This window comes from Simochromis diagramma, unplaced genomic scaffold, assembly GCF_900408965.1.
Source record: "Simochromis diagramma unplaced genomic scaffold, fSimDia1.1 OVJJ01000216.1, whole genome shotgun sequence".
NCBI lineage: Eukaryota > Metazoa > Chordata > Actinopteri > Cichliformes > Cichlidae > Simochromis > Simochromis diagramma.
Window position 1 is genome coordinate 6,224,035 of NW_024386883.1, and position 14,063 is coordinate 6,238,097.

The 14,063-nt window shown below is 43.3% G+C and overlaps 2 protein-coding genes across 2 annotated transcripts; one reads left to right on the plus strand and one right to left on the minus strand.

The window, feature by feature from the left end:
• Positions 1-3,638: 3,638 nt before the first annotated feature.
• Positions 3,639-4,748, plus strand: LOC120733609 (olfactory receptor 1-like). The gene has a single exon (XM_040031907.1). It carries the CDS (start codon positions 3,842-3,844, stop codon positions 4,628-4,630), a length of 789 nt encoding a protein of 262 aa, XP_039887841.1. The 5' UTR covers positions 3,639-3,841; the 3' UTR covers positions 4,631-4,748.
• A 5,950-nt stretch (positions 4,749-10,698) lies between these two features.
• LOC120733610 (fatty acid synthase-like) lies at positions 10,699-12,686 on the minus strand. Its single transcript, XM_040031909.1, has 4 exons — positions 12,481-12,686; positions 12,252-12,350; positions 11,560-11,811; positions 10,699-11,443 (listed from the first exon to the last, which is right to left on the minus strand). Exons 1-4 carry the CDS (start codon positions 12,568-12,570, stop codon positions 11,306-11,308), a joined length of 579 nt encoding a protein of 192 aa, XP_039887843.1. The 5' UTR covers positions 12,571-12,686; the 3' UTR covers positions 10,699-11,305.
• Positions 12,687-14,063: the final 1,377 nt, after the last annotated feature.

A 14,063-nucleotide genomic window follows, 5' to 3' on the forward strand; every position in this document is an offset into this window, starting at 1 on the left:
AGATGGACTGCTCGATTTGCAGTGTAGGGAGAAATTGCATCATCGTCCGTGTTGGCAGGTTGAATTTCTTCAGCTGCCTCAGGAAGTACATCCTCTGCTGGCCTTTCTTTATGACAGAGGTGATGGTGGGCTCCCACTTCAGGTCCTGGGTGATGGTGGTACCCAGGAAGCGGAATGAGTCCACAGAGGTGATGAGGGTGATGGTGTTGAAGGCAGAGCTGAAGTCCACAAACAGGATCCTGGCGTAGGTTCCTGGGGAGTCCAGATGCTGCAGGATGAAGTGTAGAGCCATGTTGATAGCATCGCCTACAGACCTGTTGGCTCTGTATGCAAACTGCAGGGGGTCCAGGAGGGGGGCTGTGAGGTTCTTGAGGTAGGAGAGAACTAGGCGCTCAAATGACTTCATGACCACAGATGTCAGAGCCACAGATCTGTAGTCATTTAGTCCAGTGATCCTTGGTTTCTTGGGGACAAGGATTATGGTAGAGGACTTGAAGCAGGCAGGCACATGACATGCCTGCAGTGAGGAGTTGAAAATGCCAGAAAACACTGAGGCCAGCTCGTTTGCACAGTGTCTGAGGGTGGCAGGAGACACACCGTCTAGGCCAGGAGCTTTTCGAGCATTCAGACTCTTAAACTGCTTCCTCACATCTGCTTCATGAATATGAAGGGTTGTAGTGGGAGAAGGTGGTGTGAAATCCTCCTTGGTGTGGGGTGTGGAGGGGGGTGTTGTAGGTGAAGTGTTTGATGGTGGTGATGGCTCTATGGGGGGGGGAGAGGTGGGGGAATGAGTGTCCAAAGTGTCTCTATTGTTGGGGCTGTTGGAGGTGTGAAGGCTGCTTGATGGCTCGTCAAAACGGCAGTAACAGTCGTTAAGGGTGTTGGCTAAGAGAAAGTCATCAGTGGAGTGGGGGGTTTTAGGCTTGTAGTTGGTGATATTCCTAAAACTTTTCCACACAGAGGCCGAGTCATTCTCTGAGATCTGCAGCTGCATCTTCTCAGAGTGCTGATGTTTAGCAATGTCCACTTCTTTAGTGAACCTGTACTTGGCCTCTCTGTAGCAGTCCCTGTCTCCACTTCTGAACACCTTTCTCTTTTCCAGCCACAGCTTTTTGAGTTTAGCAGTAAACCAGGGTTTGTTATTGTTATAACTCACCCTGGTGCGTGATGGCACAATGCTGTCCTCACAGAAGTGGATATAGGAGGTGACAGTGTCCGTAAACTCATCCAAGCTGTTAGAAGCAGCCTTCATTGTGTCCCAGTCTGTAGACTCCAAACACGTGTGAAGCTCCTCCACAGACTCGTTGCTCCACAGTTTTTTAGTCCTCACGACAGGTTTGGAGAGATTCAGCCTCTGTCTGTACGCGGGGGATCAGGTGAATCGTGACGTGGTCAGAAAGTCCGAGTGAAGCACGGGGCACCGCGCTAGGCCACGCTGATCGTGCTGTAACAGTGGTCCAATATCCTCTCCTCTCTGGTCGGGCATTTAATATACTGCTTGTATTTGGGAAGCTCTTGGCTCAGATTGGATTTGTTAAAGTCCCCAAGAGCAATAATGAGAGAGTCAGGGAATGTCCACTCTGTGTGCAGTATCTGCTCCGTGAGGGCCCACTGAGCTGCCTGCACATCCGCATCTGGCGGGATGTAAACAGCGGCCAAGATGAATGAAGCAAACTCCCGTGGAGAATAAAACGGTTTGCAGTGTATAAAAAGGTATTCCAGAGAGGAAGAGCAGTGCTGAGCAATCACTGTTACATCTGTGACACTATTAATGTAGAAGCAGACGCCTCCACCTGCGGTCTTACCAGAGAGAGAGGCCTGCCGGTCCGTGCGCAGCAGATGAAAACCCTCCAACTTGAGCGGGCAGTCCGGGATGTCCTCCCAGAGCCACGATTCCATAAAACATAAGACACAGGAGGAGGCAAAGTTTCTGTTCATACTTCTCATCAGGGCCAGCTCATCCATCTTATTCCAGAGTGAGCGTACGTTGGAAAGGAAGATCCCAGGAAGAGCAGTTCGCAGTCCGCGTCTCCTCAGATGCACGAGTGCGCCGGCTCGCTTTCCTCTCCTTCGGCGTCTCACTTTCCTGATCAAGGTCTGTAGTAAATCTGCCGCAGATGCGACAAATATTGGAATTAAATCCACAGGTGTTGTAGTCCTGTAGTTAAGAAGCTCTTCTCTGGTGTAAGAATATCCAGAGGAGTTGGCAACGTCGTACCAGCAGCAGGTGGCCCAGGTCCAGGAAGGCGGCGATGAGGGAGGCGAGACCTCCACTCCAGGAGCTACCTCTGAGGACCAAGAAAAACAGGTAAGTCGTCACACGGGTTCTGGACAAAGCAATCACACTCCACTTGACTAACATGGGGATAGCAGATACTCAGACGATGAACGGTTGAGTGCGCAGGTCTTATATGCTGCCGGAATAATTGCCCACAGGTGGTCAGCCAGGGAGGAGCAACCAACCTCTGCCTAAAGGAGGAGGAGCCGCTGTTGGAGACCTGCAGGTACCCACCCAGACCATGACAAATCTGAACCTGTTTTAAGTCAGTGTTTGGGATTGGAACCTAAAAGGGGGTAACTCTCACTTTAAGTATGTAAGTACAATAGTAGCATGAAACCCTGTGTGAGAGGGAAGTGGAGGAGCATGGACAGAGAGGTTAGGAGTCTCACGGTTTTCTGACCGTGTGCACAGGTAGTTCTGGATAACTGCTGTTTTTTGGAACTTTCATGCCTATTTAGGAAGGAGTTCATTGTTACATCTTCAGTTTGTAATAAATAAACAGTCTTCAAATCATAATGCAACTGGAAGCATTTCTTTTGGAAACCAGGAACACGCGTCAGCCATAGATTCTCCTTTTTTGAACTTGGTTTTTTGGAAATTACCCTACAGTCTGGTTTTGTCTATTGTTCCTCTGCTCACCTCCAGCCAGCCGCAGCAGATGGCTGATCTTCCCTTCTGTCTGAGGATTTTTTCCTGTTAAAAGGGAGTTTTTCCTTCCCACTTCCCACTAATGGTGTATCACTTCAGCCTAGTGAAAGAACTACTGCTTCGAAGATGCCTACCTGTTCATCAGAGGTTTCACGCTTGAGCTTGTTGGAGGCATTTGCTGTCCCAGAATATCCAGGGTGTGGCTCACCCTGGATATTCAGTCTCTGAACATCTCACCGCCTGCAGAGACTGCTCCTCAACTGCAGCAATCGATACTGTCTCTCCACATTCCTCCACAAATGTGAGTGAAATTGACTTGGGCCCAACTTCAACTTTAACCCAGCTTTACTTTGTTTTTTGAAAGGTTCCAGCAATAAAGATGACTTTTGAGTTTAGTTCTGCATCCAAGTCCTGCATTAGGGCCCATACACTGCCTGCCACACAGAGTCATTGTGACAAGTAGTGCAACAGCATTGCTACATAGAGCAAGAGTCCAGGTTTTAAACTGTTCTGGCAGTTCAGACCTCTCACTTTGTAACATATTGGCACAGTATAAATTTTGAATTATTGAAAAATGCTGAACATTTAAAATTCTATATCAAACAAACAAAGGAAAAAAGCAACATGTGAAACCACCTCCCACCACCCACCCACCCCACCCCCACTGATACCACACACACAAACACAAACGCACACACACACACACACACACACACACACACACACACACACACACACACACCAGCTATCAAACCAGAGTAGCTATTGGTTTGATAAATATAAACACTGAGGGGATCAGCTAGAACTTCATCATCTGGGGTACTCCAGTTTGCATAACAGAATCATGATGTGCAGTACTGCTGTCTGCATTATCAGAGCTTAGGCAATATAAGACTCTAAGATTTTTTGCCAATGGATCTTTTCAACTCTGCACTTGGAAAAAATATCACTTTTTTGCGTCCTGCATTTTTCATTATAAGTGGATTTATTGGCATTCCTAATATAAAATATTATTATGCCTTTCTGTTTTTTGTTTATATTATTTCTGTCCTGGCAAACACAGCTGTCATGGCCGCAATATATTTGGATCACAATCTAAGAACACCGAAATATATTGCAGTTTTCAATCTTGCATTGGTTGATCTGTTAGGTAACTCTGCCATGGTGCCAAAGATTCTCGATATCTTTTTGTTTAATCACCCCCACATTTCCTATAATGACTGCTTGACATTCCTGTTTTTCTGCTATATATTCCTTTCATTGCAAGCTCTAAATCTGGTTGCACTGTCATATGACAGAGTTATGGCGATCGTTTACCCACTGCATTATCAACTAAAGGTGACTCACAAGCTCATGTTCTCTTTAATTGCCTCTTTCTGGGTATCGGCCATTACTTTTATACTAATTGCAATTGGCCTTCTTACAAGGCTTTCCTTCTGTGAATCAGTTGTTATTAAAAGCTATTTCTGTGACCATGGTCAGATGTACCGACTTGCATGCAATGATTATACACCCAGCTATGTAATTGCTAAGATTTTGCCAGCTCTTATTCTTTGGCTTCCTCTTACAATTGTTTTGTTGAGTTATTTGTGTATCTGCTATGCTTTAGCTAAGGTAGCCACAGTTCGAGAAAGAATGAAGGGCTTTAAAACCTGCACAGCTCATCTTTCATTAGTGGCAATCTATTTCCTTCCAATATAAATCACATTTACTCTAGGTGCAAACATAGAGCCAAATGCCAGAATCATAAACCTGGCTCTGACCTCAGTCTTTCCTCCAATGCTGAACCCTATCATATATGTTCTTCAGACACGAGAAATCAAAGAATCTCTGAGAAAGTTGTTAAGAATCATAAAACACTACAAAATTAGAAAGGTCAAATGAAAAAAGTGTAAACTTCCTTTTTTTCATGTTAGTCTTTTGAGTTAGTGTTTTTATTATTTAAGGAATGACTATGAAATTAAAAAAGGCTCATCTGTTGCAGTACTTTGAAACAGAACAGAAGTGGTACATTCAATATTCACAGTGCAAATTGTGGTTGATTTTAAAACACATCACCTAGCAAAGAGGTAGATTTTTATTTTTTTTTTGAGGATTTGGAAGGTATGTTTCTGTGCATCACATATCTCTGTCTTCAAAAATGTTGTATTTGTGTTTTGCCCTATAGTAGAAGAAAATGATAATACATATGTTGCAAATAATCAGGGATACATCATATTTCCATTTTAAAAGGAGTGTTTTCAAATTCAGTTCATGTGCATCAAGTTATGTTAATGTCTCCTGTCAGGGACAACTTGAACTCTTCTGAATTTAATGATGAGCAATTTTTTGTGTACTTGACATTATCTTTTTGAGCCTATATAGTATTAGAATTTCGGACTTTGCTTAATATTGTGTGAACGCAATATTAGCGTGGGCCTTGAGCCAGCTGTGTACCTCTAATACTTTATTAGGGCCAGCATAGAGAAACAGGCAGCTACACATCACTCATTCACAACTATGGCCAGTTTATATAGACAGTTAATACACATACACACAGTTTATACACTACTAGTTACTTTTAAATGTACGAAAAAAAACTGGAAAGAACCCATGCACATAGAAACCCCACATTGAAAGGCCCCAGCTGAGGCTCAAACCATCACCTGGTGACAGTGTCAGTGACGACTTTGGTCAAATGTAGGAGTTGCCTTTTAAAAATGTAACTGCAGTATATATTTATTGTTTGAAATATATTTATTGTTGTTCTAAAATGTATGCATAAAAGCACTTTTTTCTGTGTTACACTTTGTTGTTGTACTTCTGTCAGCTGTCCTTAAAATTGTAACTGTAAAAATACACTGCCTGTTTTATTGTCTGCTCTGAGAATGTCAGTACATTTTTGTTTCTTTGTCTTCCAGCTTGTAAATAATTATGTATGTTAATCAAAAAGTTTATAGTGATTAGAAGATTTTTGATCAATTTTATAGCCAGGATTGATCAGCTGACCCTAGGCTGTTCCTTTGTTGTGCTGCAAAAGGCCTTAGCAGCTGGGGGCCTTCTCATGATGCACTGAATGTTATTCTTCACTCACCTCTCCTACTCTGTACACCACCCATATCATTTATTATGATTAATTTCTGGCTCCTCTACACAGTATGTATTTTGTAGTGTCTCTCTCCCCTCAACACTAATTGGTCGCGACAAATGGCTGCCCCTCCCTGAGCCTGGAGGTTTCTTCCCGTTAAAAAGGAGTTTTTCCTTACCACTGGTGCTGAGTGCTTGCTCACAGGGGCTCGTCTGATTCTTGGGGCTTCTCTGTCTTAATGTATAGTATACAGTATTAATAATAATAATAATAACAATGGATTGCATTTATATAGCACTTTTCGAGACTCTCAAAGCACTTTACAATTCCACTATCAGAATCAGAAAGTGTTTTATTGTGCCCAGAATGTTAAGCAGTAGACGTGTCCTGACTTCCTGTCTGTCCCACACTCTGTTGTCTCTGTTTGTTGCTGCCAACAGTACAAGTCATCTTTGCAGATTTTACTGAATTAACAAAAACATGTTTACTGAAAGACTTATTCAGTAAACATTAGGGCTGGGCCATATTATACCGTTCACGGTAATACTGGTATAATGTTAGGCAATGATAGGAAAATGAAATATCGCGATAGAATATGAGTAAAACGCGCATGCGCAGTGCCTTTGTTTTCATACGCACATGGCCGATTGTTGAGTGAAACAGATGAACCAGAATTGGTTTGTAAAAATGGTGCAACTTCAGTGATGTGGAACTGGTTTGGTGTTTGTCCGTCAGATACACGACAAAGCACATTTTTTTGCAGAACATGCAAGCGGCCGTCGTTATTGTCGTATTTGTCGGACTAAGATGCTCTTAAATCTGGGAGTAATCTGGGTCCTAAACTCCGTATGCTTCAGGTCAAACGAACACTGCAGCATCACTGAGAGTTAAAAACTGTCTAAATTCTTTCATCTTTAATAAAACGAACAGCATTGCTGCTTTACCAGGTGTAACTATGAAGTTTAACTTCCAGGCATCCATGAAAACAAAATTTATTACATTTAACGGAGTTAGAAGTTAGCAGGAAGCTAGCGGAAGTTAGCTTGCTAGTTTCGCTAGTTACCTAAGCATGATATTGCATGTTCTGACTGAGAGATTTCTGAAAAAAATCAAACGTACAGCTCTGCTATCACTTCCAACATAAATGAAGACAGGAAACTAAGTAGCAGTGACGTTTGTAGGGTTACTGAAGTTGGGCTAGCTGGTATATAATGATGTGCTACGTGATCGCTAGCGACACAGCTATGTTAGCATAACATAAAGAGTGAAGCTGGAGGACGAACACTAACACTTTTCCACTTATAAAAGTTAACGTGAAGGTTCCTGATGGTTAGAGACAAATGCAATCGCATGGCAGGATGCTGTAAACGGACCAAACTTCAGTCAGGAGAACAACTGAGATAATCCATCCACAATACAAGGTTAGTCATTAATATACTGCAACAACATGGGAATAGAGCAGCTGCCAGAGAATTCAACATTAATGAATCAATGGTACAGAAGTGGAGGAAGCAAGAAGAATGAGTTTAATAAAGTTTGATTTATCTGGCTGCTTTGTTTCGCTTAATGTGCGTTATAATCCCGTGCACCTTATGGTCCGAAAAATACGTACTGCACACTGCAGTTTAATGTTGCAAAGCACCTCTTTTTAACTTCAGTGAATATTATACATGGTTATGCTCAGGATATGTCAGCCCATTTCTACTGGAAATGCCTTTTGGTTAAACTTTCAGCAAGGAATTTGCATTTGCACTGTTACATTTTCATAAAGCTTTAATGTACATAAAAACCAGCTTCTTGTTTAAGTGAAAATAAATGGAAGGTTGTCTTTTTGAGCTAGTAATGTTGTGGAGTTGTATTTTGTCTCGCATCAATTATATCGTCAGTTATATCGTTATCGCAAATTTTCAAATATATATCGTGATAAATATTTTTGGCCATATCGCCCTGCTCTAGTAAACATGTTTGTTACACTGAGACTGAAAAAGCGATCCCTGTTTACGCTCATAGAAAACGAGCCTCTGTTTTACTTTATTGAAATCATTTCTAATCACAGACAGGATCAGCAGCGTGCAGCTGCAGTGAGGTGTTAGTAGAGGAGCTGTGTTTGTGAGCTGTAGTCTGGATCAGGTCTCTGTGGGAGACTCGGTTACAGTACTTCTGAATATCCACGTGTCCACCTCACACAGCACATTTCTTCAGAATCGGTTGCTGTTTGCTAACATTTGACCTTTGCCCTTTTAGGCTGCCCTTCTGGCGCCCGTCGATGAGGACTTGGGATCTGACAAGAAGCAAACTGGGGGAAGCAGCAGAGTACCAGACTTCCCTCCTCCAGCAGGCCGGGAGATCTTGTTGCGCACCTGTGTGCCGCGACCAGCAGCGTACTCCAAGGCGCTGCCTCAGCGGCTCTTCTGTGTCCTGATGAGGGAGGAGTTTAGGTTGACCGGAGGCTTTTCCACAGACACGTCCTCCTTTTAAGTCCTGTGAACAATTCACACCTGGGATAAAGATAAGTGAAGGACACAGGATGGAGACTTTCACATGTATGAACGTGGCCATGGAGTAAGATCATAGAAATACATTTCTTCATTTGTTTGCTTTATTTGTAAGAACGGTGCAATATTTCATCATCTACGGCTCGCCCAAGCTTAAAAGCAGGAAGCAGTATATTACTGGCATTGATTAAGAAGCATTTATGGCTTTGTCTGGAAATATGTGAAACTAAATCCTTCTGTGTATTCATAAATCTGCAGCTTCCTGCAGCTGTGATAAAACAGTTTCACACTAAAACCTTCATTTTACCTTCAAAGCTTCTCTTGATGCCTTTTTAAGGAAATGAAATTTGTCGTTATGATGGAGTTCCCCATCCTGCACTCACCACACACTAACACAACCTTCTCAACTATGATATTTAGTAGATTATATTTCAGTTGCAGGGATTGGTCCTGATGGTAAACATGAGAGTCGGTGAGGACTTCAAGGGTCGTTTCAGCTGAGCTCCATCCTCCAGCATGTCCTGCTGCTGGATTAACACACAGCTGTTTGTTTGCATCCAACCAGAACCAGACCGTGCAGTTCTTATTCCTGTTCATAAGCTGATTGTTCAAACATGAAGCTCTTTGACGTTGTATAAAAACTGAAACGACACTTTACAGCTGACTGTGATGTTTTAAATGGAGCTGGTTCCTCGAGGCGCGTCCGACAGCATGAGGGGAAAATTGGTTTTGTAATATTTTCTTTGTTTTGTTAAGGGTGTATCCATCCCATGATACAGACACTTTTAACGACAGGGCGTTTTCTGATTTGCTTTCAGTGTTCATTTGATTTGTTACTAGAGCAGCAGTCAGTGCTTTACAGTTGGTTCACTGTCGTCTTGTTTCCTCCCTCGTCCCGCTGACCACCCCACACGCCGCCTCCTGTTGAAGGCTAACGTGAGTCCTTCCACCCACAGCTGCAGCGCACACGCAGGATTTTTGATTTGGGGAATGTTCTCTGTAAGATTGTAGAGCTGACTGCTGTTGTTGGCACTGTAAAACAATAAAGCTGAATTGAACTAAAGTGAATAATTTGAAAATGACTCAGTGTTTTATCAGCGACACGTTACCGCAGCCTTTTAAGATCACTGAACCTGTTACTTCAAAAAACAACATGTAATGTTGAAGGGGACAAAGAGTTAGTTCATGTTTGACACTGATGTTAATCAAAACTTCTAAGATCCAGGTTGAATAAAACAGTATTAGGTGTGTGATTTCACTCTGCTCCACACACCTGCGTGCTCCAATCAGAGACACCAGAGGAACAGGTGATGAATGTGATGGGGAAGTATACGCAGGTGTGACATACAGAGCCGTGGGAATTACAGGACATTATTACTGTTGATATATTCTCAGCGATCAGCTGTTAGTGAAGAGCATGAAAACCTTACTGCACGTCGGTCCGCTCAACTTAGCTCGCTGGATAATTTACTCGTCAGCTTGAAAACATTTAACTTTAACAAAATGTTCACCAACATAGGGGTCAGTGCAGGTCACTGAGTCATCCTGCACACTAGCCCTGCCCCGCCCACCTGTTTATACACCTCTGCAGCCCCTCCTCTTTCAGACATTTCTTCTAAATCCTTTAAAGGAGCCTTCACTCACAAACTCGTGGTGGAATAAACTCTGCTTTCTAACATGCAGCTAAAGTTCAGTCTGCATGCTCGACCCACATACTCCCGGCAGCTGAAGTGAAATACTGCTGTGCATAAGGGTCGAGCGGGTGACCACGTCACCTGGTCATGGGGTAAATGCCGCAGCCGGGTTCAACTCTGACCTGAGGCCCTTTATTTCTCCCTCCCTGTTTTGCTGTCTGGTCTTCATTGTGCTATTAAATACAGACAAAAAATGTTGTTCTCCTTCCATCACCACCTTTGTTGCATGTAGAAAAGTGTCATATAGAACCACTCCAGTTACTTTAATGGGCCAACAGGATTTGTGTTTCAGTCCCTGATAAACAGACCCATCCTCTAAAAAACAAAACCCAAAAACTATATTTACAAGATAAATGATCAGAAATAGTAACGACAACAAAAGCACAGGAATCATAGATCCAACGGGACAGGCTCGTTACAATGAAGGAAAACACTGAGCGACTGTTGAGGCCTTTATTAGTCCTTCAAAACATAACAGAAATATTACAATAAAACACAGAGGCCTTTATTGTCACGTCCATCGTACTGTGACTCCTCAGCACATTCATCTCCAATCAGCAGCTTCCTTCACTGACCCAATCACAGGTCTCAGGCCAGCTGTTGTACTCAGGTTTGGATTATTTGCTGAGGTTTTAGATCTCTGGACCAAAGCCTTTAAAAGGAAACAGTTTCTCAGAGGTTACATCAGTAAATATGATCTCACTGTTACAGTGATCATTCACATCTCTGATTAACCTCTGAAGAGACACATTTGGTCCTTAGCGACGCCTCTGTCACAGGCGTCTGTCAGAACAACAGAAACACCAATTTAAGTGATGTTATGTAATTCAGGATTCATTCAATGTGTCAGTGTTTGTTACTTTGTTACATTAATTTTTTAACCACGTTATTTTGTTGTGGGATGAACTTCTGCAAACAACAACATATGGCAACAAAAAACAAAACTTGCAGTTGGAATCGATGGAGCTGTGAGATGATGGGATGTCGACTGGTTCACTAACCATTAACATTTGGGATATTAGGATAACAGTAGCGTGTAAACATAAGCAGTGCAAAGACTTCCTATAACGACACATTTACAGTCTAGTTTGAGGAATTAGGGTGAAGAGACGGTTGATGTTTAACCCTCCCTTGGTTTGACAGCTCGCTCAGCCAGTGAGTTATGAATGATGTTCTTGATAGACTCCGCCCCTGCGCCTTCTAGGAAAGTGCGGTGATCTCCCTCGATGACGTGGACCGACACCTCGCCATCACAGACCTGAAGAAAGACGCAGTTTGAACATTGGAAGGCTCAGACTGAGAGTTTATAGAAAAACACGCATGCACGCACAGTGAAGATAAGTACTACAGACTGATGTAAATGTGCATCGTTACCTCGCTGAGCTTATAGTCAGCTCCCAGGTTTTGCTCATATTCGCTGCTGGTTTCGGCACGCAGCAGCTTCACGCTGCCGTGGTGGTTTGCAGTAGGTACATATGCATCAGCAGCCTTTAGCTTGTAGTAGAAGGCGGAGGCTGCAAAGTGCAGTGAGTCTCGGTCGACGTCCTTGTGAGCGGAGGTGATTAGGTCCACGGCCACACTGACGCGTGCATTCAGGTCTGACAGCGGGAGCAGAGTCTCCAAAAGCTGTAGGATGTAACCATGGAGACGACTGTAAGTTCATAGCAAACGTTACCGCGTGCTCGCGGAGATATTATTGTTTTCAGAAAAGTAAGTGACACATAATTAATGAACATCACAGATCTTATGTATATGAAAATGCAAAATGAAGATGTTTTGATATTCAGGAGTTACAAATGTCAGCTTTCAGTGAGAAACTGTACGAAGCTTTGATTTAACCGCATGTTTTACTTTAGTCTCCATAACAGCTCCAAACATCACATCATTGTTGAGTCAAACCTGCACCACACACAGACTGTGCTGGAACAGCAGCTCCAGACTGTGTTACAGTCACCATCTTTACCTTACAGGCGCCGTGAGGCAAAAGCTCAGGTTGTGTGGCCTTTAACGCTGATGCCACATAAACGAATACTTGTGTGTGAACCTGTGGGTCAGAGACAGTATACCTCGTTGTATTCAATGCCAGTGAACTGCTGGATGAAGGCACACAAGGCTTCAGTCTCAGCCTCAGACTCGTTGCCGGGTGTTAGCTTGGCTCTGTAGCTCTGCAAATCAAAAACACAGTTAAACCTGTTCACATGCAGATCATGTGACCAGAGCTCATCCTTCAAAACCAACATCACACACGCTATACAGCATATACATGAAATAAAGATGCGCGAGTGTTTCTCTGACCTGTGTGTACGCCGCCACATATGAATGTGAGCCATCAAAGAGAAACAGGAACTCCACAGGCTGATTCTGGGTCTGCAGCTGAGAGCACATTTCAAATGCTACACAGGCACCAGAAGAATATCCAGCGACTCTGTGCGGGCCGTCCGGCTGCACCTGCCTGACGCAGCTCACATAGTAGGCAGCCAGGGACTCAATGCTATCCAGAGGAGCAGCTGCAAAGGAAACACATGAGGGGAGTTAGTTTGGCTGCACAGTGACATAAACAGCTGATGCACAACATGTGAGTGACAAAGGTCTGAGAACAGAACCACAAACTTTTAAACTGTGACTGTTATGGCCCTAGCAGGGTCTCCTCCTGAAGGTGCCTGTGTGGGCGTGTCCCACCACCTCTTCTGCCTGAGGTGCCACCTTTCCCTGTTACACAGCTGACCCACATCAGTAATTAAAAGTATTTAAGCCCAGGGAAAGGTGAGCTCTGGGCCAGAGTGCCAGCAGTGTGGTTACAGCAGTGTGGTTACAGCTAGTGAGCTGAGTGTTTGTGGTGTTTGCAGCTAGTGAGCTGTGTTTTGGTGGTTTTCAGCTAGTGAGGTGTAGTGATGGGCAGATGAAGCCTCATGAAGCACTGAAGCTTTTCATCCAATTGGTTCACCCCAACGCGAAGCTTCTTGAAGCTTCATTTGCTCTAGCAGGACACCTACTGGACGTAAAAATATTAGTTGGCATGAATTTGAAGAGTGTGGCATTTTGCACACAGCCTGTAAATGTCAACAGCAAAAGGAGTGTGTAAAACATCTATATTGTAGTGATGGCAGTATACTGTGTATATTTATGCTGGCAGTATGGAAAATGATTATTTGGAAATGCCTAAAATGGAAATGATCATATACTGTGAGGTGAGGTGTGGACAGTGGTTGTGCTTTTGTAACATTGTGGCAAGGACAGTGATTAGTGTTTAGGGGACACATCATTGGTTTTTATTTAAAAACAACAGTTTCTCCACTGTGGCAGGTCGTAGGCGATTTCTTTTTTGGACAATATTTCCCCTGCCTTTGAAAACACTCGCTCACAGGGCACAGATGAGGCAGGGGTACACAGGTATGTCAGTGAAGTAATTACTTCCGGAGCTCCGGAAGTAGGAAGTAATTAAGGAAGTAATAAAGACATGATATTCATAAAAATATGATATTCATAAAAAATATGATATTCATAAAAATATGCTAGTTCATAGCTCATTGCTTTCCCCCCCCCTAAAAACAACTAATGGATTATTTAGATACTTTCTTATATATCAAATAGCATTCTTTTATTTCTTTAAGCCATTAAATGTTTTTTTATTTTTTTATGCTCAAAAAACACCATCTGGTGGCGGGTCAGTGTGTGGGCGCGCTCGCGCGCGCCCGAGACTGTGTGTCTGGGCGCGCGGGGGCGCGCCCGTGTCTCCGGACCGTGCTCTCTCGAGCTCCGTGCTCATGTGTTTAAAAATGTATTAAACCATATTAAAATTGTTTAGTTAAACTTGTGCTTTTGTAACGTTCAGTATGGCCACAAATACAGGCTGCATGCCTTGGGGGAAAACTTTATTT

Excerpts from the sequence above, each read along its gene's own strand:
- LOC120733609 (XM_040031907.1), top strand. The coding sequence starts at position 3,842 with ATGGATCTTTTCAACTCTGCACTTGGAAAAAATATCACTTTTTTGCGT.
- LOC120733610 (XM_040031909.1), bottom strand. The coding sequence starts at position 12,570 with ATGTGCTCTCAGCTGCAGACCCAGAATCAGCCTGTGGAGTTCCTGTTT. Across the intron at positions 12,351-12,480 it reads ATGTGGCGGCGTACACACAG|AGCTACAGAGCCAAGCTAAC; the intron begins GTCAGAGAAACA and ends TTTGATTTGCAG. Across the intron at positions 11,812-12,251 it reads CTGGCATTGAATACAACGAG|CTTTTGGAGACTCTGCTCCC; the intron begins GTATACTGTCTC and ends TACATCCTACAG.